This window comes from Pseudophryne corroboree, chromosome 4 (genome assembly GCF_028390025.1).
Source record: "Pseudophryne corroboree isolate aPseCor3 chromosome 4, aPseCor3.hap2, whole genome shotgun sequence".
Classification (NCBI taxonomy): domain Eukaryota; kingdom Metazoa; phylum Chordata; class Amphibia; order Anura; family Myobatrachidae; genus Pseudophryne; species Pseudophryne corroboree.
Genome location: NC_086447.1, coordinates 907,633,863 through 907,657,623, shown reverse-complemented (window position 1 = coordinate 907,657,623; position 23,761 = coordinate 907,633,863). Strand labels below are relative to the sequence as shown.

Below are 23,761 nucleotides of genomic sequence, written 5' to 3'. Positions count from 1 at the left end.
CGCTTTGTTTCCCGAGTTTCGTCTGCGCTGGAGAGTTCAGCCGTCACGTATCGGTTGAGTTTGAAAAGATGAAAGTCTAATCTCTCACATAACATCCCTGTGCACAGTGACCCCTAGTGGCTGGATGTATCTATAACATTTTCCTCTGGTGTCTTGACAGGCTCTGTGGATCCTATGAAGACCTACAGATTGGTCAAGTTTCTGAGGCTTTGGTGGATTTCACCGGCGGGGTCAACATGACCATCAAGCTGGATCGTCCTCACCCTGACCTGTGGCAGACCATGTTGCGAGCAGCCTACAGCGGGTCTTTAATGGGCTGTCAGACTAACTCAGGAGTAAGAACCATTCATTCTTTCCAATGCTTTTTATTCCCTGTTCTTTCCAACGCTTCTTCTTTACTGTTGTGTGTGTTGATATTAGAGGTGACATGGCTTTAGTATGATGGAGGTTCCACCATGCTCCCAGGGCTTCTCAGATCCACTGCCGGTAGTTGCAGCATCTGGAAAATGTTGCGACCATCACTTGGAGCATCTGAGATCTGAGTAACCCTAAGATGGCCAGAATGCCCACCACAGCTAAGCTGCCGACGCCAGTGAATTTGCGTCCGAGGATGCAGTGGTTGGCTTCAGCACGCCCCGGCGCGGACATGCCTCTGTTTTTACAACTGCACCCCATTACCACCCCCAACCACCTGCAGCCTCTCAATCAGTCAGCAGCTAACACTGCACTGTTACCAGAGCTGCAGCACCAACGCCGCACACTGCGGCTCTGGCGCATACACAGAAAGGAAACCACTTCGCCTACCAGTATATTTTTTGGAGTGTGGGATGAAAGCCAAGCACCCGGAGGAAATCCACACAAACTTGGAGATACATACAAACTCCACACAAAAACATGGAGATACATACAAACTCCACACAAATATGGCCTTTGCCAGGAATGTAACTCATAGGGGCCTGTGTACTAAGCCTTGGAGAGTGATAAAGTGAAGAGAGATGAAAGGGCAGATTTATTAAGCCTTGTGAAGTGATAAAGTGGAAGGTGATAAAGCACCGGCCAATCAGCTGCTAACTGTCAAGTTCCAGGCTGGGTTTGAAAAATGACAGGAGCTGACTGGCTGGTGCGTTATTTCTCTCCAGGGCTTAGTACATCTCCCCCATATAATTATGTGAACTCAATCAGTATACGATGAGCATTTTCTGACGTTCCGCATTTTTGATAGAACTAGTTCTCACATTGTTTAATTCAGCTCAAGTGCCATGTGTGGGAATGCTGGTATTTGTAGTTCAAAACAATCTGCAGACTGACGTATTGTTTACCTCAAGAGGTTGAGGCTTGCAATTGATTTAATATTGAGGATGGCAATGTCACACAGCCGGAGAGAGCGCGCCATTGTATATTTACAACATCTTTTATCCCTGACCTATTTTGTGACTCCATTTTCTCTGTTTAGCCTGAAAGGGTTTTGCAGAATGGATTAGTGGCAGGACACGCGTACACCGTGACGGGAATCAGACAGGTAAAATCCACAATTATAAACCCCCTCGGGGAATTCTTTTCTCTTCTATAAAGTAGCTTTTCGCTGTTTGCATTCAATAAATGAGTAACTGCTCCCACCCCTTCCCTCCAGGTGACCTGCAAATCTGGCACAGAGAATTTAGTCAGGCTGAGAAACCCATGGGGAAAGATTGAATGGAAAGGAAATTGGAGTGACAGGTAAGTCAAACTGAAATGGTGATTTACTGCCCTCTAGTGACAAGGTGTGTTATTACAGAATGACAATACAGTACAAGCTTTGCTTTAAAAAAAATTTTTAATTACCATTATTACTACAGGGCTTATCTAGCAAAAAAAAAAATGTTTTGTTGAACCAGTGAAACCTTATATATAACTAAATAAAGTAGTCAATTCTTTGCGCTCTATGCGATGTAAAAAGGGACTGAGTGAAGCTAATATTGTCTAAAATATTAGGCAGAATTTCAGTGGCAATCATGAAGGTTAAACCACACAAAAGATACAATTGCTGAAACAGCTGCAGCGATTAATTTATTTTTATTCATTAACATTTACTTATTTATCGCCAGCATGTTCCGTGCGCTTATTCTGCGTAGGCCAGGTGGTCACTGAGCAGCAGTTGGTGTATTCGTTAGACTGTATTAAGTTTCAGTTACATTTAGGGGTTAGATGTAATTAGTTTGCGGCGCTTGCCGCGTGGCTGTAACACTGGGTTTTAACGCCAAAAACTGTTCAAGTTCAAGCCAATTTCTCGGCACGGTAAGTCCGCGGCTACCATGCGTTAACCCATAGATTCCAAGTTAAGTATCCAGAGCTGTGGAGTTATTCTGCGTAATAAGCCCCAGAGGGTGCACTTGTCGCAAAATTGCCCCCCAGCTTTTGTTAGACCTGCAGCCAATTCAATCTGCCCCTTAAAGGGGTTGGGTATGGTAGTGGCATCCCAACAGATGAAATCCCAACAAAGGGTTGGTAAGTGGTGTAACCCTCCCCTTACCCTACCTTACCCATCCCTTTCAGGTGCCTCGCCCTAAAATCCACCCCCCCCCTACCCCCCGACAACCCCTACTCTACCCCTTCCTTTTTAGGTGCCTAATCCTAACCCTGCCCCCCTGCAGCCTAAACCTAACCCCCTGGGTGGTGTCTAAAGCTGACCCCCTTTCCCCACACCCTAAACTAATAGTCCTCCCCACGTCCCCCGCAGGCTAACGCTAACCCTCCCTCCCCACACCCTAAACCAAACCCTCCCGCACCCTAACCCTAAGTCCCCCGGGGGGAGGTGCCTATACCTAACCCCCATCCCCGCTCCCTACTTACCCGGTCCGCTGTATATACAATCGGAATTCGGGATTCCAGCGTCTGCCTTCCGTTGTGTGTCGGGATTCTGGCGCTGGTATCTAGTGCGCCGGGATCCCGAATGTCAGGATTGTAACCGCATCCCCCTTAAAATAGTCCTGCAACAATTCAGAGATATTCTGTGACCTGTTAAAACTTTTATTGTTACCGTTTTACAGGATCCCAAATGACTTTGCTGGTAGTTGGAATAATTCTGTCTGCACGATTTTATTCCATAGTTCCCTGCGTGTATTATCTGATGCTCTACTAGATAACCATTTATAACCAGACGTACGTGGCGTCAGATTGGAATTAGCGACTGCACGCAGTATGTCTGTCGGCGATTGCTACTTCCATTCTGAAAGGAGTCTGCATCAGCGTTTCTGGTCCTGGAAACAGAAAAAGTCGAGAGAGTCATTCGATAGAAGCGATGCACAGGCTCCATCCCTTACACCGGCCGGCGCTGTAATTTATATATGTATCTAGGTGTCCGCGGCCGTCCCTTCACTCATTTACTTCTTTTGCCAGCTCCTCGAAATGGGACCAGCTCGGCCTGAAAGAGCGACTATTGCTGCGGAAGACTCGAGAAGACGGAGAATTCTGGTAATAATAATGATGTAGCTACGGACATAATATATAGCGTTTTTTTAAGCGCGTTTCGCAGCGGATGGAGCAAGCAAGAGGCAAGTAACGCAGCAATTGTATTGCATGTCCTCCCACTAAAGTGTATGGAGGCTTCAGAACGCAGAGCTGCACTTCTCTGTGTAATGATAGTGAGGGTATCAGCGTCTTCAGAGGTTCAACGCAGCAGTGCGCTATGACCAATACTATTTATTGTTACAACCATTTTCCTGGTGACTTATGCAGCGCTGCTGCTACGACGCGGGATTCCAGAGTGTAAGTATTGAAAACAAAAGGGTTTGCAGTGGGGCTTTCCCTGGTCCCCGGCGGCCCATTGTGGTCATTCCGAGTTGATCGCTAGCTGCATTCGTTTGCGCTGTACAGTGATGAGGCAAAAAACGTCACTTCTGCACATGCGTATGCAGAGCAATGCGCACGCGCGAAGTACTATTGCAATGAACGATGTAGTTTCACACAGGGTCTAGCGAAGCTTTTCAGTCGCACTGCTGGCCGCAGAGTGATTGACATGAAGTGGGCGTTTCTGGGTGTCAACTGACCGTTTTCAGGGAGTGTTCGAAAAAACGCAGGTGTGCCAGGAAAAACGCAGGCGTGGCTGGCCGAACACAGGGCGTGTTTGTGACGTCAAAACAGGAACTGAACAGTCTGAAGTGATCGCAAGCGCTGAGTAGGTATTGAGCTACTCTAAAACTGCACAAAAATTTTTTGCCGCCCCTCTGCGATTCTTTAGTTCGCACTTCTGCTAAGCTAAAATACGCTCCCAGTGGGAGGCGGCATAGCGTTTGCACGGCTGCTAAAAACTGCTAGCGAGCGGACAACTCGGAATGACCACCCATGTGCGCAGAACACATTGCAATTTATCCACTTTTCCACACACTGCCACCTAGTGACCAGAAATAGTACTGCAACAGTTAAGATTTGTTTTTTGTTTTTTTATCTCACTATATCCAGGTCAGTATTTATTGACAACAGGGGGTGCCAATCTTGGGTGTCTATAGCTATGGTGGTACTACAACACCCAGCATGCTGCCACAGCCAAATGCCTGTTTAGCTCTTGCCAGCAATGTGCTAGGCTTGGGCTATACTGAAATGCACCAAACAATCCAGGACATAATTTGGAATTAGGCTACATCTACTGTACAACATAAATTAATTATCCATCGTCAGCTTTTTTGGTATCTGTGTTTTTCGGTGCATATGTGCAGGTATGATACTTAATTTACCATGGTGTGTCAACAAGCAAAACAAATGTTTTCACTCATGGATACGATTATAGCAACTGTTTGCCAGCACCAAAACAGCTCTCCATATCATCTACCGCACCTCCTCTGAGGTCTGCTGTCAAACAAAATGGCCGCCTTCTGTCACTGATGTGTCATAAAAACAAGTGCAGAAATACAGATGACGATTTGGCCAGAATGATGTGTGGAATGACTTCTTTATCTGACATTGGTGCAGGATGTCTGTTGAAGACTTTGAGGCCCATTTTGTGGAGCTGGTGATCTGTAAGCTGACCCCTGATCTCCTGAGCCACGAGAAGGGCAAGAAGTGGACACTATCCATGCAGACAGGGAAATGGGTGGCTGGGGATACCGCTGGTGGAAGATTGACTTTCACAGGTAAGGTGCTCTCCCTATATATAGGCATACCTTATCTTTCAGACTTAGGGGTCTATTCATGAAGCAGTGAAAAGAGTAGAGAAGTGAGCCTGTGGAGAAGTTGCCCATGGCAACCAATCAGCTGCTCCATACAATTGTATAGTATGCAAATTATAAATGTTACTTCAATACTGATTGGTTGCCATGGTCAACTTCTCCACAGGCTCACTTCTCCACACTTTTCACTGCTTCATGAATAGACCCCTTAAAACCTGTCCTCCCACATTTCGAATTGGGGGTCGGGGAGGTGTGTCTTCTGCCTGTTTTGGAGAGTTGGTACATCCAGAGCACTCTGCCATCTATCCATAGCGCCATCATATACTGTAAAGCCCAGGACTGATTAGGAAATGGATGACCAAATGGACAACTTATGTGACACCTGAATAATTAGCAGTCTCACCTGGTGAGTGATACATGACATAATTCTAATTTAATGTATTATTATTTGTAGAGACCTACTGGAAAAATCCCCAGTACCGGCTGAAGATCTTAAAAGTAGAAAACATAGACAAACGCACTAATTCCTGCAACGTCCTGGTGTCGCTGCTACAAAAGCAGAACCACAAGCACAGGAACCAGTCTCCACCACTGTATATCGGGATGTCCGTCTTTAAGGTATGCAGCATTTTCTTCCATAAGGTGTCTTCCTTATCTATAGGTAGATGGCTCAGTGATGGGCTTTAAGGAAAGTATGGTGATAAATAAAAATATCCTTATCTATAGGTAGATGGCTCAGTGATGGGCTTTAAGGAAAGTATGGTGATAAATAAAAATATATCAACCAGCAAGGTCAGGGAGGGAGTGGGGGGGTTCCAGTTGCCTGGAAACCCCCATCCCCACAGCCTGTCCAGAGGCCACTACATGCAGTGTAATGCTGAATACACACTAGACGATAATTTATACGTTGTGCCCGATTCCGATGGATCGGTACGACACATCATTCAAATCGAATGCAGCATGGCCCCCCACCGGCGCTGCCGGCTATTGGCCAATAGTCTATGCCGTGAATTTTGTGCAGAATCCCAGCTAAAGAATGAGGTTGTTTTTTTGTTTATTTAAGAATACAAATGACGTATTATTCATAATATTTACTAATACCCCCTTTTCTTTTCTGTTTTGTCTTGCAGGTGCCTCTTGAGGTGAGTACCGTCAGTGCCTCATTTTGTGTCTTATATGATGTAAAGTAACGTGAGGATCTGTATGAGCTCAGTTCGCCGGCCGCCATAGAGCCTGCAAATTCTACCTCTTATTCTTTGTGCGCTGAGCCCATATTAAACATAGCTGTGTTCGCCGAGCACTCGCAATAATGTCAGAATCAATAGCGCAATGAATTTGTAATGCCAAAGAAGAAAAAATATTCCTACCTTTCAGCAGATGTTATAAAGAAAATATTAGTCTGAACTGGGTGGGAAAGTTCACATAAAACAGCTCTTTGCCGAGCAGATTTTTAAAGCCTTGCCGTAATTTAATAATAATTATTATTATCCATAATTGCATGCTTGGCCAAAGCTAGGGCTGATGAATGCCGCTGGAACGGCACAATAGAAATCACTGGATACCGGGAGGTCAAATGCAGGTTTTATTGAACGGAAGATTAATGCTGAAGGTTGTACAACCTCAGCCCGCGTGGAAGGCTTTGAAGGATCATAAATCCAGGTATTGACTGAAACATGCAGCGCTGTGTTCATTTATTTTACAAGCCAGAGGCAAAGATACTTTAGAGGAGGATAAAAAAACAAAACTAAATATAGACCCATAAATTGGTGGCTTTTTACAGTCACAATATGTTGGTGTTTTTCCAAACTTTTTTTTTTTTTAAATTTTAATTGGCCGAGCTGCAGTGTGAAGTCAGGCGGCTGCCTCGTAAGCATTAGGGTGCATCTATCACTGAAGCAGAGTGAAGGCAGCCATTTTGTTTGCAACTATTGCTCCACCAGGAAGTAGTGACATCACTGAGGCAGCCATTTTTTTTGGGTGCCTAAGGTGTTTTTCCACTGATACCACTGGTACACCAAATAAGATGTATCCATGATAATAATAATTCAAGGTCAATACACTCATATCACAGTGGCATGGATCCAACGCCTATCTAGAGCTATATATTATAATATGCATGTATTGTTAATACATGACAAGGTACTTCACCATTTACATGCCACCATTGAATGGCGTAACGTAAGATTTATATATATTTCTCCTCCGCACAGTACCAGGGAGTTGGAAGTAAGTTACCTCAGGCCTTCTTCATCAACAACCGCCCAGTCAACAACAAGTGTGTTTTCATCAACGAGCGTGAGGTGACGCAAGATTACCACCTGCTCCCTGGGTCCTACGTCATTGTCCCTTCCACCGCAGAGCCAGACGAAGAGTGCGAGTTCATACTTCGGGTCTTCTCCAGAAAGCATCTTCTAGAGTAAGTACCATGGTTACGCCACCAAAATATGACTTCTACCAATTGCTAGCCTTCGAGACACAGGAGATAAATATACACCAGCAAATGAAATATATTAGACACTGGATGCTCAAATGTTCCGTTGTCCAATGACTCTTACAGTATATAACGAAACAGTGAGTTCTGCAGACATACTTCCACCTGAGGTCCTCCTAATGCAGTGTTTCCCAAACTCACTAACAGTACAGGAGTTAAGGATATCCATGCTTGTGCACAGATGGTATAATCAAACTGACTGTGGTACTAAGAAGTCACCTGTGCTTAAGCATGGATATCCTTAAAGCCTGGATTGTTATGGTAACTTAAGGGCCGAGTTTGTGAACCACTGTCCTTACTGATTGATATCCATGTGTTACCATGAGCAGGCCACATTACTGCTTTAAATGTTCTCATCTGGTAAATAGGTTACAGACACTGGGGGTAATTCCAAGTTGATCGCAGCAGGAAATTTTTTAGCAGTTGGGCAAAACCATGTGCACTGCAGGGGAGGCAGATATAGCATGTGCAGAGAGAGATAGATTTGGGTGGGTTATTTTGTTTCTGTGCAGGGTAAATACTGGCTGCTTTAATTTTACACTGCAATTTAGATTGCAGATTAAACTCACCACACCCAAATCTAACTCTCTCTGCACATGTTATATCTGCCTCCCCTGCAGTGCACATGGTTTTGCCCAACTGCTAAAAAATGTCCTGCTGCGATCAACTTGGAATTACCCCCAATGGGCAAACTGGTGCACACAACGTCAATGCATTTTGGGATGTTGGTGTATATTTCAGTACTTAGGGGTCTATTTACTAAGCGTTGGATGGAGATAAAGTACCAGAGACAAACACAACCTGTGACATGGCAGTTAGGAGCTGATTGGCTGGTACTTTATCTCCGTCCACTATATCTCCATCCAAAGCTTAGTAAATAGACCCCTAAGGGCCTATTTCAGACCTGAGCACTGTTGTGTGAATTCGCAAAGCGGCCGATTATCGAATGGCTGCGCATGCATACAGATTCACTAGGCGAACGCAGGCTGATTGACAGGAAGAGGGCGTTTGGGGGTGGTAACTGGCCATTTTCTGGGAGTGTCAGGAAAAACACAGGCGTTCTCAAGCGTTTTCAGGGAGGGTGTGTGACGTCAGCTCCGGCCCGATCAGACTGTGTGTATCGCATTGTAGGAGTAAGTCCTGGGCTACGCACAGACTGCACAAATCATTCGATGGTGAGTGAGTTGCGGACGGATTTGCAGCTGTCCGCTGTCTGGCGTAGTTTTCGCACGGCGTACACATGCATTCGCACACTTGCACGGGGCGGGTTTTCACTCTGTATGGGCGGCGGATATCTGATCGCAGACCTCTGCAAAAGCGCACAGCAACGATCAGGTCTGAATTAGGCCCTGGGAACACAAGACGTTGTGCTGTCAGTGGGAGTATACGCTGATAATGATCCTTTATGTGTTTTACATCCAGTAAAGTAACACGCCATTGTTTCATTGCAGGGAACAAGGGAAGAACCCAAATATCCTGTGCTGCAAGGTAAGGACAGCATGTTCAGGGGGACTCATGGTATAACTCATTTGATGGACCTATTCTGTGATAGGGGTCTGGACACAGCTCCATCAGAACCCTTAGATCCTTTGTGACATTGGCACCTGACAAGATTTCATTCTCCCCGCCGGCCAGATTCATTTTTACAAAAACAAAATGTGTTTACATGACAAGCCGGGCTCCCTCATTACCCCGTGTCCAGACTACCAGTGTAATTACCATTTTAATGAGGTTCTTCCATGTCAGAGATAACAGATGTTGTGTAGGGAGCGCTGTGCACTTATCACTTGTCATAACTGAGGGAGGGAGACAGCTCTGTCACCGGGAAACAGAGTCTCAAACCCCGTCCCTTAATCCTGTCAGATAGGGATTCACAGCGACTTCATAACAGTAGCACTATCAGCTGCGTCCACATAGAGGAAAGGTATTGCCGGAAACATAACTTACTGACCTTACCGCAAAACACGTCAATGCTTTTCAGTCAGGTCATTATATCATCAGGTGAATTTCTTGATTATTTTTTAAAAAATTGACCTTGGTAATGACAAAGCTGCGAGCTGGATACAGCCGTACGCAGGGATCAGCTTTGCATCGTATTCCAAGGATACAGAAAGATACCATTCTGCTTGGTATTATAAAGAGGTGGCTGAAAAGCACCCCTATGTGTATATAAAGTATGTACCTATTGATCTAGCCAGTGTCTATACAATACTTTAGTACATAGAATAAAGGTGAGCTTTTGAAAATGAGCAGCTACGAAGGTATGTATTATACAAGTTATTCATAGTTCATTATATAAACCTCATACGTCAGATGCATCCACGCGCCACTCACGCAACTTATCCTATAAAATAAAGACACCACAACTGTAATTGGCGTGAAAGGGGTCATCAGCTTTTATTTTCTGACTGAGAGGAAGCCTATTAAATACTAACACTAAAATGCAGACTTCCCTCTCTAACTAAGGTGGCGGGGCGAAGAACGGTTAAACATAATAAACGTAACATGGGTGAAAAAACATTGTAATACAGAAAAAAGCAAGCGATAAAAAACATATGTGTGAGGGAGCCTTCTGCCCCCGATGTTCCGGGATCGGCCTCCTGCCTCCATCCCGAACATTGAAAATCGAAAATCCAAGGACAGGGGTCGACCTTCTGCCACTACCCCTGCCCGCCAACAGTTGTAGGAACGGGGTAAAAAATTGGGCCACCGGGCCCGCCATCCACATATGTTTATACCAATTATATGGACCCCACTTGGTAAAGTGATGCCTGTAAACTAATTCCACGACTATGAAATTTTCCTAAAAGTACACCCCAACTTCTAACCTTGGACTCATAATTTAAAAATTAAGTAACCGTTCCGAAACCGGCCACCAAAAGCCGACACAATTAACACAACTGCAGAACAAAGCCAAGTCCCCAGGGCGGGAGGGCGGGTCACGAAAAAGATCTGGAAGAGAGGCAGGAAGTATCCGGTCAGCTGCCTATACATGACCGGCCAGCCCCCTCTCCATGATCCAGCCAATAGGCACCCAGGCCTCTCTATACGTTCCTCCCACCACAAAAACATTAACCCCCTCCAGGCCGAGGTGATGCATCGAGCGGCGATGCGGAAGCCCAGACGGTGCGTTTATGCTGCTATGGTCACATTATGTTCCCGACGCGGTCTTTCCATTCACTGTAACGCATTATAATACATTGTGAAGATTATGGTTGGTGAAGAAGCACAGGTAGGTGAGCGGGCACTCGGGTAGGTGAGGTGAGGGGCATTAGGATAGTCTAACCTACTGACTATTTACTTATACACAGAAAAGGAGAGAGAATTGACAGCATAGGAAAGGAATGAGTTAAACATCTTGGGAGGGGTGGACCTAGCTGGAAGGAAAGTACAGCCCTTTGGAAAAAGGGGAGGGTTAGTATATATAGGGAAGGATAGGCATTTTGTCTCTCTCTTGTTGGTGAAATTGCCTTCCCGCCCTGTTGGTAGAGGTTCTGGCACGGAGTGCCTTGGCATTGAATTGTTGGCTGGTTTTATCGTTGGCTATTTATTGGCGGAAAAGAACGGCAGTTTGTAGTTGTATGGTAAGCTGTAGTGATTTACAGTTTGATTTGGTTTGGGTGCACTCACCTCCATCGACTTATTGGCCGCTCGACCACCCGACCGGGAGGCAGCGGAATGGGCACCCATCAGGGTGGGAAGTCACTGTGGGGGTTGAGCTAGCACCTATTACCGTTTTGATAGTTTGTAGTTAAATTTGGATGGTTTTGATTTTTGCATTTTAAGGTTAGCGTCAGTTTAATAGAGCCGTTCTTTTTTCTGCCACCATATGCCGGCTGATTCGGCATCTTAACAAAGTTTTCATTTACAGGTTTGCTATGGTTAGGGTCAAATAAATAGCTAGCAATTTTTCTGCCAAATTCAAGTCTCCGTGTCCTTATTTATTGGTATTAGAGGTAACGAATGCTTTACTTAGAATGAAGGGGTCCACCAAATGTCACTAGGATGTTTATAATAATGATTTGTTATTTCCAACAGAAAATTGCTGACAAACAAGATGACCTGGAAATCTGGAGATATTTTGAAAAGGTGAGAGAATAGCCAGTGATATCAGGCACTGTAAGGAACCCGGGGCCTGATGATGCCCCTTTCACAACAGATGACTAAGAATTTTGCTGGCCAGGTGGGGCTCATTACCGCAGTGTCACTGAAACATCACTGTGCCGTATGCCCCAGATGTGTCCTGTGTAATGCCAGCGGGGGGAACATGACCGGACAAGTAGAGGAAGAGACCTGTGGGGGCAGACAAAATGAAGTGCAAGGTTCCATCAGAACCTTGCGGGCGAAGTGAGGCTGCGCATAGATTGCGTCATTACGGGAGGAAAATCTCCCCCTTGGTTTTTGCTTGCACATCTATGGGATGTAATATAAAAAAAAGAAGAAGCCAGGTTTTTCCATCCCGGATAACCTTCAGGGCTAGAGGCGTCATCGCTTGGTGAGTGATAAATTGGAGGGAGATGAAGCACCAGCCAATCAGCTCCTAACTGCCATGTTACAGGCTGGGTTTGAAAAATGACAGCTAGGAGCTGATTAGTACTTTATCTCTCTCCACTTTATTACTCCGCAAGGCTTAGTAAATCTGCCCCACGTGTTATTTGGTGTGGCTATAAACCATACTTGCCTACAGGAGATGCTGCAGGGGACTTTGGGGGGGCGGATCATGACATCATCAAGCCCCGCCCCCACATCGGGGAAAACGGCACGATTTGCAGGTCCGCAGGAAGAGGCGGGGCTAAAATGACGCAATATGCATCATTTTAGCCCATCCATCACCACGCGGAACTGCGAAGCGCATATATACCAGTGTGAGGCACTGTGAGTATCTCTTCATCCTGCGAGCATCATTAGGGTGTGGGCAGGATGCGAGAGAACTGCTTGCTTTTCCGGGGGTGCGGGGGGCTACCCCAAAAATTGGCAGCCTTCCGCAACTTCCGGCAGAGTAGGCAAGTATGATATAAACATATAGCGTGCGTATGTCAGGCACATCAGCGCATGATCTGACCGCAGGTATTCTCAGCCCCATCATGTCTGCTGGCGAAACGCGCTGAGTTACCAGGCAATGACCAAGAAGAACACCAGTATTAATTCTGTTTATTTCCCACCCACAGCACCCGGAAATCAGTGTCTCCCAGTTGCAGATGCTGCTCAATAAAGGAATGTGGACAAGTAAGTGATTAGACAAATAATACAGAATAATACATCAGTCTTACAAGTCAGCATTTAGGGGTCTGTCTATTCATGAAACAGTGAAAAGAGCGGAGAAGTGAGCCAGTGGTGAAGTTGCCCATGGCAACCAATCAGTGTTGAGGTAACATTTATAATATGGATTCTATAAAATTAGACGTAGCAGCTGATTGGTTGACGTGGGCAAATCAGCGTATAGTCCCCTTGAACTGATCCCCACCTGATATTACAACAAAGTACTGCAGAGATTGGGCGCCATTCTTTGATGTCAGTTCTTGTTAACCAATCGCCCCTTTACTGACCCTTGCTGCAGATTCCCCTTCTCTCTATGGGGAACGTTTACTAAGCAGTGATAAGAGCGGAGAAGTGAGCCAGTGAAGAAATTTCCCCATCAACCAATCAGCAGCTCTGTATCAATTTTATAGTATGCAAATTATAGATGTTACTTCAGTGCTGATTGGTTGCCATGGGCAACATCTCCACTAGCTCACTTTTCCGCTCTTATCACTGCTTAGTAAATGTACCCCTATATCAGCTTAAGTCTCTATAACACCTTATAGCCAGTCGCCGGTATACTATAAAAGCGTCCCTGTATTCCCATGCGGCGAGTAGACTTGAATCACAAATACATTTATCATCACACTTTATTAAGTTGTAGTTACTTTAATTGATCTCACTTTGTTACAATTCAATAATTGCTAATTACCTTGATTTATTAACAAACGCTAGCCCTGGCGTGCCTGCGTCTCACGGCTGGTGCAGCTGTTAATCATTGCATAACACGCTGAGTGAAATCCCTCGCTGGCGCGTCGCTGAATGTTTCCTTGCGTTGGCTGCCGTCTGATTTGTTTCATGTCTTGATGCTTTGCTTCTGCACTGTGTAGAACCTCACCATTTACATGCTGCTTGTGTTTTATTCTAGGTATGAGAGTTACTCCAGTCAAGTTCAGCCTAGACGCCTGCAAAGTCATTATGGCTCAGCTGGATGTATCCTTTCCGTTTTTTCGCAGAAAACACTTTGATTTGTGAACTTCTTAGAAAGCCCCGAGGGCCCTCTGCAGCCATTACACTGAATCACCAACACTTTTATTTTCCGTGAATTACGCGCAGCATTTCATTAAGAGTGTGCGATCGCTGAGTCTGTATTTTACAGTATATCCCTCTCTTGCTGAAAGGCATTTAGCTCTGTATTTTTTGGGTTCTTTACGGGATGCGGTCAAGATCCTGCCGGACGGAATCCCGGCTGTCAAAATACCGACACCGGGATCCCGACCAGCACAATCTCGACATATTCTCCCTCTGTGGGTGTCCACGACACCCATAGAGGGAGAATAAATTAGTGTGGCGAGCGTAGCGAGGCACCGTGCCCGCAAGGGGCTGCGTTGCGCTCGCTCCCCTGTCGGGATTGTGCCAGTCGGGATCCCGATGTCGGTATTCCGACCGCCGGGATCCCGTCCGGCGGGATTTTGTACTGATCCCTTCTTTACGCCAATGCAGAGGATGCAGAGATTACAGAAGGGTGTGGATCATTAGATCGATAGTGTCTAGGTCGACAATGTTTAGGTCGACCACTATAGGTCGACAGTCACTAACTAGGTCGACAGGGTTTGAAGGTCGACAGGGTTTCTAGGTCGACAGGTCAAAAGGTTAACATGAGTTTTTCATGTTTTTTTGGTGGTGTTTTCTCCGTACAGTGACCGGGAACCCCAATTAGTGCACCGTGTCCCCTCACATGGCTCGCTTCGCTCGCCATGCTTCGGGCAAGGTGCCTCGCCCCGCTACCGCTGCGATCTTCTGCGATTTTGACGTCTGTTTTCTAAAACAGAGATGTTATTAATGACAAAATTTGGCTTTTACTTTTAATAACATTGGCCCGTGTGTACTAAGCCATGTCACTAAAAAGTGATAAAATGGAGAATGATAAAGTCCCAGCCAATCAGCTTCCTAGCTGTCATGTTACAGGATGCGTTTGAAAAATGACAAGTAGGAGCTGGTACTTTATCTCTCTTTATCCGTCTCCACTTTATTACTTTTTAAGGCTTAAAACATTTGGGCGTTATTTAAAAAACAGCAATTATGAAAAACTGTGTTCTATTACAATTTCCCCAAAAACGTTTAAACGAAAGTGGTCGATCTACTAATCGCAGAAACACCATTCTGGCATCCTGTTGTTAACAGGGGGACATGTACTAAGCAGTGATAAAAGTGGAGAAGTGAGACAGTGGAGAAATTGCCCATGGCAACCAATCAGCATTGACGTAACATTTATGATTTGCATACTATAAAAGTATACAGAGCAGCTGATTGGTTACCAGGGGCATCTTCTCCACTGGCTCACTTCTCCACTTTTATCACTGCTTAGTACATTTCCCCCTAAACTGTTAGAGGTAAAGGTCCCACTGATTATTAGGACTGGGAGGGGGCACTGATTCGTGCCCATCACAGCCCCCAAATGCCACAACTTGTGTAATCTTACAGTAAGAGATGGAGACACAATGTTCACAATTCACAGCGAAACGCGTTAGTCAACACTACATGATTCACTGCAGCAGGGGATGGGAATTCTGAGCGTCTCTCAGGCAATTGATGACAGCAGGCATGTGTGTGACTGCCCTCTGTGGCCCGGGTGGGGTACTGCGCGCCAGTGGAGGTAATGAATTATTATATAGTGATGTATCTGGGAACAACAGTGTAAGATCAGTCTGAGTTATATCATGAAAAATGTTTATATAATTCATCTTGTACCCAGTGGAATACTCCCCCCATGTACGTATGTGGTGAATGAATGAGAGCAATCACTGTATAGTTCTATGCCTTAACTTACATTATAGGTAAATGCTTCCGGGACTCTGAACATGATCGAGTTTAATGGTCTCTGGCAGCGAGTAATTTCTTACCAGGTAAGTGGTAGTGATGTGTCCTAGTAAAGGCGCTCTAGGCGGGTTCCTTGCGGTACCGTGTGTAAAGTTACATGATGACGGCACCTACAATGCAACCAAACATTTAGATCATTATGAAGAATACAGAGGTCGTCGGCACAGCAGTGACAGAGCACGGGTCGGAACATGAAAACGTTTGCGCTGGCAGAGTTGTAATCGCCCTAAATATAAATAGGCATTCAGAATAAGGGAGCAGCATGAATTCTTTCCTGACTTTATCACTGCCGTGGGCCGTGTGGGCCTAGCCTCTGACGGGCCGCATAGTAGTAAGTTAAAACAAAGTGGCTGATTCTGAGCCGTACACCCAGAGTGATGTAATAGGATTACCTGTGAGACCACACCCCTTTATGTTAGACCACACCCTTTTGGGCACGAGAGGTGGGGACAGAGCGCGCACTGGGTATCACCAGACCCGGTGACGCCTCTGCTGAGACGCCCTGTGTAACACATGTGCTGTTCGGGTTTTGAGCAGTTGCAAATAACGCTGAACTGTGTGAACATCGGAACATATTGCCTGCGAATACATATCAGGCTCAATGAGGTAAATTTACTAAGATGGGAGTTCTATTTCAGATGGGATGTTGCCCATAGCAACCAATCAGAATCTACTTTTTATTTATCTAGCACTTTTAGAAGACAATACCTGGAATCTGATTGGTTGCTATGGGCAACATCCCATCTTAAATAGAACTTCCATCTTAGTAAATTTACCCCAGTGTGTTTAATCAGAGAAAGAGACGCTTATCTGTAATAATACATCAGTAGGTATTTTGAAAATAAAGCAGGAAGGAACTAGGGGCCCCTAGTGAAGGAGCAGAAGGCCACATTGAGGCCCTAATGCTGCCTGTTTCCCGTCACTGCCGTTAGATGATACATAGGTCTGACTCCTGACAGAGTAAAGCGTATACATAGACACATTGCACCCTTGTAATGTATATAATCGTTAATATTTGGCCTACACACTCGGAATAATAGAGAAAATCAGGGTTTGCCCTTGCACAACGCGGAGCCAGGGAAAGGTCAGCTCCCGCTAATCTTCCCAGATGCATTGAATAATGTTCTGTTTGCTCAGACCGAAATTGAGATTTATTGTGTGATTCGCCGGGCGCACGGACTAAAACATTTCTATTTTTGAGCCGTGAAAGGAAGAAAAATAAAGTGGAATATAACCTTGTAATCTCATTGTTTCCGTAGGAGATTTTCCAGAGGCGAGACATTGATAAATCTGGATATCTGAAACTGAATTACCTGCAGGCCGCAGTGCAGGAGAAAGGTAAAATATCTAACATTTCCCCTTCACAAGGGGGAAAGTCATTCAGGGACGTGGGTTGGTGCATTGTCTGCGCTTAATCGCACAAAGCAGAATGTTCCCCTCAGTGACGCCGCGGAGACTTATCTGCAAATTATACACAAAGTACTGTGGGCAGCATTTGGGATCAGCGTTCAGCATTTCAGGGGGCGCGTCCCCTATTTGGAAGGAAATACACGTTATATCCGCCGTGCCATTGATTCTGCTATCTGTCCAATAGGACGTGCACACGATCAATCAGCCTTGTCGTGTTTAGATGAGATAGGCACTCGCGGGGTCCAGAGATATTGTACAAAATGCTATTGTTATATTGCCGTATGTTTATTTTCTCTTTTTTTTCTTTTCTCTTTTTTTTTTTTTTTGTTGAACGCCTGAAGGAATCACGTTAAGCCCTCAGTTCTACAGCCTATTGGGGCTGCGGTACGGAAACTCCTCTCTGAAAATCAATTTTGAGAATTTCGTGTGCCTCATGCTGAGGATGGAAATCAATGGGGGTAGGTCACATTGCCAAAAATACATTATATTGGGCAGTTTCTCTACTCCCGGGATGTAATAACACATGAACAAATGCTCAGTGTAAGAACCCAGTCCTAGCGTCCATCTTTGAATGTGTCTGCAACGCCTACTACACGGTGCCTCATGCCTCAGTGGTGTCGCTAGGTCCGGATAAGTGAAAAGACGGCAGCATCATGAATACTGGTGTTGGCGTAGCTCGCCTGTGTCCCCAATTCCTAGTAAATTGATAGGCTTAAATTTCATGTCTATAAACTCCTCCCACAAGATGGCTGCCTCCATCCTTTATGAGGGAGAGTACTGCACAAACATCCCCATTTATTCTACACTTTCACATTAACCCAGAATAAGAGCCGTATAGAATATATAATAACATATTTCTGTTTATTTTCATGGACGGATGCTAATTTGGGCTAATTATGTATTTATTTGTACCATTTGGGGTCATTTATCGACCCGGTCAATTTTCAAGAAAACAATTGCCTAATGAATTCTATGAAATCCGGGTGGCGCTACACATCTATGCAGACACCCCGGTCACCATGGAAATTAGATGTGGCGTCACGTAGTATGGTGATGGTAACGCCTCAGAACAATGCAGGCCGGTGTTAGAGGCCTCATGGAGGGTGGAAAGGAGTCAGTTGGGAGCAGTGCGCTGCCCCCTGTTTGCAGTGCTGCATTGCCCACTAATGCAAGCTGTGCTCCTCCTCCCTCCAGCAGTGCCTCCTAGACTGCGCCGCACAAAGTCCCTGCCACCGGCTCCACCTTCATCTGGTCCTGGCGCGATTCGTTCCTTCCCCATGTTGTGCCATCGTCACCGCCGGCCTGCGGGACAGGTAGGACGTGGGGAAGGGACATTTATATGTGAATATGTGCATAAGAGAAATTCAGAGCTTTGTGCTCACTCACTGTGCCTGCGTGGCATGGATTGCGTATGCTTATTCCGTGTGGTTGACGTGTGTGCAAGCAACAGAACATGTGTAGGCGGTACATGTGACAGTGAAGACGATACGTTGTGTGAATGCAACCGAGCGTAAGGGACAACTTTGCTGATCAATAATGGAAGAATGGGGGTCAGAATCATTGCAGAGTACGGGAAAAATGGGGGGGGGGGGTTGGTTCACTTTGCACAAAGGCATCCTACTTCCCCGGAAAGCGGCCATCTTGACTTGTAAATCGATCCCCTAATATTGGGTGCACATGGAGGTCACTTCTCAAAGTACTTTAGTAAGTCATCTAGGGGATGAGGTTAAAATAAAGGGGCCCATTTATCAGCCGAGTTTTAGCCATTTAAAACTCGTTGCACATGATAAATGGTTCTCCAGCCAATCAGCTCCCAACTGTCATGGGTTTGAAAAATGAAAGGTGGGAGCTGATTAGCTGGAGCACCATGTATCATATGCAACGAGTTTCAGATAGCTAAAACGTGTTGATAAATGGGCCCCATAGTTTCTATATAGGGTGCTGACCCTATGTACAAAAATGGAAATAAAGCCAATTCAATTTAAGACAGGCAGTTGTGTCCATCTCTCCATGGGTTTCCAAAAACTCATGGGCCCGTATTCAATTGGGCACATGTCAACGCTTGTTAAGGTAACCCAGCATCACACTCTTTTCACCGCTATGGGGTTGCAAGGAAAAACCTATGATGTTGGTGGCCGGGAGGTGCTTAAGATGGGTGGGAACGTCAACACCTCGCGGCTTTCACAGCTAATTGAATTGAGCCCATAGAGTTATTTATCAATTTGTGTCATTTCATTCATTTTTATCTCTCTCTTTCCTTGCAGAAGTGTTTAAGAACTTAAGTCAAGATGGAAAAGGAATTTATCTGAACGAGGCTGAGGTAGGCGCCCCTTACACCGTGCTAAATGAAGGGGCTTATTCTCAGTCTGCTCTGGCGGCAAGGCACACTGCACAGGGTCCGATCCTGCCAGTCACAGGATCACCGTGTAACATGGTCACTCTGCAGGTGAGATGTACCAAGCCTCAGAGAGAGATAAAGTGTAGTTGCTCAAAGCAACCAATGAGCATCTAACTGTCATTTCAAACACTGTGCTAGATAACTGACAGTTATAAGCTGATTGGTTGCTCTGGGAAACTACCCCTCCCCCCCCTTTATCTCTCTCCATGGCTTGATACATCTCCCCCTGGACATTTAGCACCGAGACACCATAGCATAGTTCATGAATTACCGTACTTTTCTCCAGCAATGTTATGACTTCCACTGGTAGATCAGTCAATTGTAGCCATCCACACTATAATCAGGGGCTGGCTGGGCAGGTGGGCAGGGTGCCATCAGCCAAACCCCCCCCCCCCTTTCCCTCGGGCAAGTGCAATTTAAGTCTTCCAGGGCCATTTTTGCATTGCATTCCCTGTGAAAATCTGGGCCACTTGCAATCTGGGCCACTTGCTTGAGTCTTCCCCTCAGGGTGAAAGTTTCCAGCCAGCCCCTGACTATAATAATAAGGCACAACTCAGGCAAATATCACCTTTTAAATCATCTTAACGAGATACTGACATAATTAACACCGCAACAAATGCCAGCTATGTGCCCGGACCACCTGATTCCCAGGGACTGGCAGCATTTTACATTTGAAATCAAGTCTAAAGTGTAATGTATTCTGGTGATCAGCGTCCGTGGGATTCATATACTGCAATTAGCGAATGCAAATATACTATTAATCCTTGACTTTTAGAATTATTAAGTGGCGGGTCAACATGAATCGCTCTCTGTGGGGAAGGACGGAGCATGTAGGAAGGCATACTCGTATATACGCCAGTTGTACAAATACCATCTCACTAACATGATTCTGGTTTTGCCGTGTATAACTTTCAAAGGTTTCCAACCCCTAGCAACTCTTCCGTCCTATTTCTGCATCTATTCTGCATTATTTCCCCCCTTATACAGTGTACCGGTCACACGCACAGGGCGCAGCTATTTTGTAGACTGAAAAAAAAAAAACTTTCAGAGGGAAATGGGTTAAACTGAGATTTTTGGAGGGGTGGGGGTTGAAATCATTGCGCGTAGCCAGTATTTTGCCCTGTGCGCAGCTGGATTTGCTATCCGAAGAGTATGTAATTCTCAGTTGCTGAATGTGTTCTGTCTGCAAATTTATATCACCCTAATCACCCTGCCTTTGATCTTTACAGTGGATGATGATGACCCTATACTCCTGAGGACTGACTGACGGTGAACCTATACTCCTGAGGACTGACTGATGGTGACCCTATACTCCTGAGGACTGACTGACGGTGACCCTATACTCCCGAGGACTAAGAAACCATTTTTGCTCCTTTTCTGCTGATACAACAGCCACAATCTGTTCTCTTCACCACCGAGCTTTTTCATATGACTATTTTTATGACTCTACGTTGAAAATAATTCGGGCCTGATTCAGAGGGCGGACGCTGCCGAAGCGATACTATGCATATGCGAGTTTCATCCCCCCCCACCTGATGCCCCAGCGCGTGCCTGAACGTGCAAGCACTGACACACCCACTCTGAGCACCGCTTATTCTTGACACGCCCCCTTTGGCGCACCATCGAATCTTGCACCATCCCTAGAGGTGCAGCGTCTCCGTCTGAAGGGTCCTCTGAGGACACGGCCACTTTGACTGACATCCCCGTGACACCACCATAACACGCCCAGACAACAGACCTTTTACTTTCACCTCCCGGCCGCTGCCCAGGAACATTCAACGCTTTCCCGACCGATCTCCAATACCGTCAGAGCCGATGGCAATAGCACCGTTTGCGCGTGCGCCGTCAGGTTTTTTTCTGAACATTGGCATTGCGTGCAGTTTGAGTCCGACTCAGAATTAGGCCCCTTTGTGTTCCGGTCCGCAGACATTTCTGAAACCTTATTTATTTTTGTAGACATTTTTATGAATTTTTTTTTTTTTTTTTGCAACCTATTTATTTATTTATTTATTTATTTATTTATTTTTGTGGATTTGTGGACTTTTTTGGACTCCTCTGTGATCAAGCCGGCCTTGTTCTTCAGGTGAGGATATTTCTTTTCGTCAGTGAACCTTATCGCCCAGTTACGTACAATAGTGATATATCAATGTCTTGTAAATGTGTCTAGTTAGATTGTCAGTAGGTCGACCCATATGGCCGGCATGCAAAAGCTTGACATGGTCAAAAGGTCGACAGTTAAAAGGTCAACTGTGCTTATGGTCGACGGGTACAAAAGGTCAACAGGTTCAAAAATTCCAGATGACATTGGTCAACAACACACAAACGGTCATCACAAGTTTTTTTTATTTTGAAAAAAATTTTTTTGCTTCATTTACCATCCACGTGGACTACGATTAGGTATAGTAACTTGTGCCGCGTACAGCGTGCCACCTCGCCTGAAGCGCGGTGAGCGAAGCGCGCCCACGAGGGTCTACGTTTCCACTAATTGTGGTCGCAGACTGAAAATTTTGGTAAAAAAAGACCCAACAAAAACTGTTTTGCATCTACCATTTTCATGTCGACCTTTTAACCTTATTGACTTTTGTACCATTTTGATCCTGTCGACCTTTGGCACGTCGAGCATGTGGGGTCATTCTATTGACTGTCTGTTTTCTGAAGATCTATTATACCACACCGCGACGCAAATTGATATCTGCGGGCTAGGTGCAACATGTCATTAAAAATAAGGTAATGGCAAAAATAGAGACACAGTACGAGGGATTTGGGTGGGGGTAAGGGCATAATGGCAATGGATCTGTACTGGCAGTGTGTGGCTTGTTTAAAATACATAACATTTTTCTGGAAGCTCGATACAGTTGTTAATCTGCAGCGTCATACCAATTCTTTTGCAACAAAATGACTGACCTAGTAGTGTGCCTGGTATACTGTGAGCGACTTAGCATGTGGCTATGATGGGAATAGAGCGCAAACTTTAGGATAACGTACAAATTGCCGCCTACGCGGAGTTGCGCCAAGAGTCTTGCGACGTATGGTGCAAAGGCGCAAAGTGAATGAGGACACAGTACAGTTCGCTGTTTTCATTCATGAGAGTAATGGAATTATTCATTTTAATGTTATTAGAATATAAGTTGTGTATTAATAAAAAACGTCAGTGGTAACTGGTTGCTCCCCTTCTTCTAAACTTCACACGTCCAGATGCATCCGCACATCATTCAAGCCCACTTATCTAAATAAATAATGACACTGACAACCAAATGTGGCGTGAAAGGGGTCGGCTTTTATTGACTGAGAGGAAGGCCTATTAAAGCTAAACTTGGATGAAAACTCCCTCTCTAACTAAGGTGGCGGGGAGAAGAACGGTTAAAATATTTATCACACATAGCATAAAGCAGACAGCACATGAAAATAAAATATCTCAAAATTACAATTTGAAATAATATCCTAAATGTTGGAGGGCCTTCTGCCCAGATGTTCCGGGATCGGCCTTCTGCCACCATCCCTGAGGGCCTTCTGCCCAGATGTTCAGGGATCGGCCTTCTGCCACCATCCCTGACCATCCCGAATCCAACCTAACCATGGGCCATCTGCCTTTTCCTCCATGGCCAGGGGTCGACCTGCTGCCACTACCCCTGACCACAACACAACTCCTAAGGACAGAGCTAAACTCCGCCCCTACGGAATAAAAAATTGGGCCACCAGCCCCAAGATCCACGTATGCTGCTCATCACCTGGTACAGTGATGCCCATGGTAAAATTATAAAAGTAACCAAAACTCAATTCCAATAACTTAAGAAAATTAAACCTAATAAATCAAAATTAAATAACCGTTCTGAACCGGCCACCGAATAGCCGACACAAACACAAATAAATCTTCTTAACACTGTAAAAACATGTCTCCCACAGGGCGGGAGGGTGGGCAACGATAAAACTGCAAAGAGGCAGAAACTTCTAGGCTAAGTTCCTATATCCCTAGCAACACCACCCCTGACTTTATCACAACCAATCAAATCACAACAGCACCTACACAATGTTCCACCCCCCAAAAGCCTTAACCCCTGACAGGCCACAGTGATGCTTTGCCTGACATGCTAAGGTGCCCAGTCCGGTGAGTTTATGCTGTTCTGGCACACAAGGCGCCCTACACAGTCTTTCTGTTGGTATACTGCAGTTGTGCTAATAACAGATGACTTGCTTCTCCCTAAT

General features: G+C 45.4%; 1 protein-coding gene across 1 annotated transcript in view; it reads left to right on the top strand.

The window, feature by feature from the left end:
- LOC134911881 (calpain-14-like) overlaps positions 1 to 22,964 on the top strand; it is a 43,562-nt gene extending 20,598 nt beyond the window's left edge. The window contains exons 6-22 of the mRNA XM_063919847.1: positions 161 to 335; positions 1,454 to 1,519; positions 1,631 to 1,716; positions 3,376 to 3,450; positions 4,945 to 5,105; positions 5,596 to 5,759; positions 6,272 to 6,283; positions 7,352 to 7,557; positions 9,084 to 9,120; positions 11,671 to 11,721; positions 12,801 to 12,858; positions 13,799 to 13,863; positions 15,708 to 15,776; positions 17,010 to 17,088; positions 17,502 to 17,618; positions 19,425 to 19,480; positions 20,788 to 22,964. Of these exons, the coding sequence (XP_063775917.1) occupies positions 161 to 335; positions 1,454 to 1,519; positions 1,631 to 1,716; positions 3,376 to 3,450; positions 4,945 to 5,105; positions 5,596 to 5,759; positions 6,272 to 6,283; positions 7,352 to 7,557; positions 9,084 to 9,120; positions 11,671 to 11,721; positions 12,801 to 12,858; positions 13,799 to 13,863; positions 15,708 to 15,776; positions 17,010 to 17,088; positions 17,502 to 17,618; positions 19,425 to 19,480; positions 20,788 to 20,814 (1,504 nt within the window). The 3' untranslated portion in view covers positions 20,815 to 22,964. The remainder of the gene's footprint in view (positions 1 to 160; positions 336 to 1,453; positions 1,520 to 1,630; positions 1,717 to 3,375; positions 3,451 to 4,944; positions 5,106 to 5,595; positions 5,760 to 6,271; positions 6,284 to 7,351; positions 7,558 to 9,083; positions 9,121 to 11,670; positions 11,722 to 12,800; positions 12,859 to 13,798; positions 13,864 to 15,707; positions 15,777 to 17,009; positions 17,089 to 17,501; positions 17,619 to 19,424; positions 19,481 to 20,787) is intronic.
- The last annotated feature ends 797 nt before the right edge of the window (positions 22,965 to 23,761 follow it).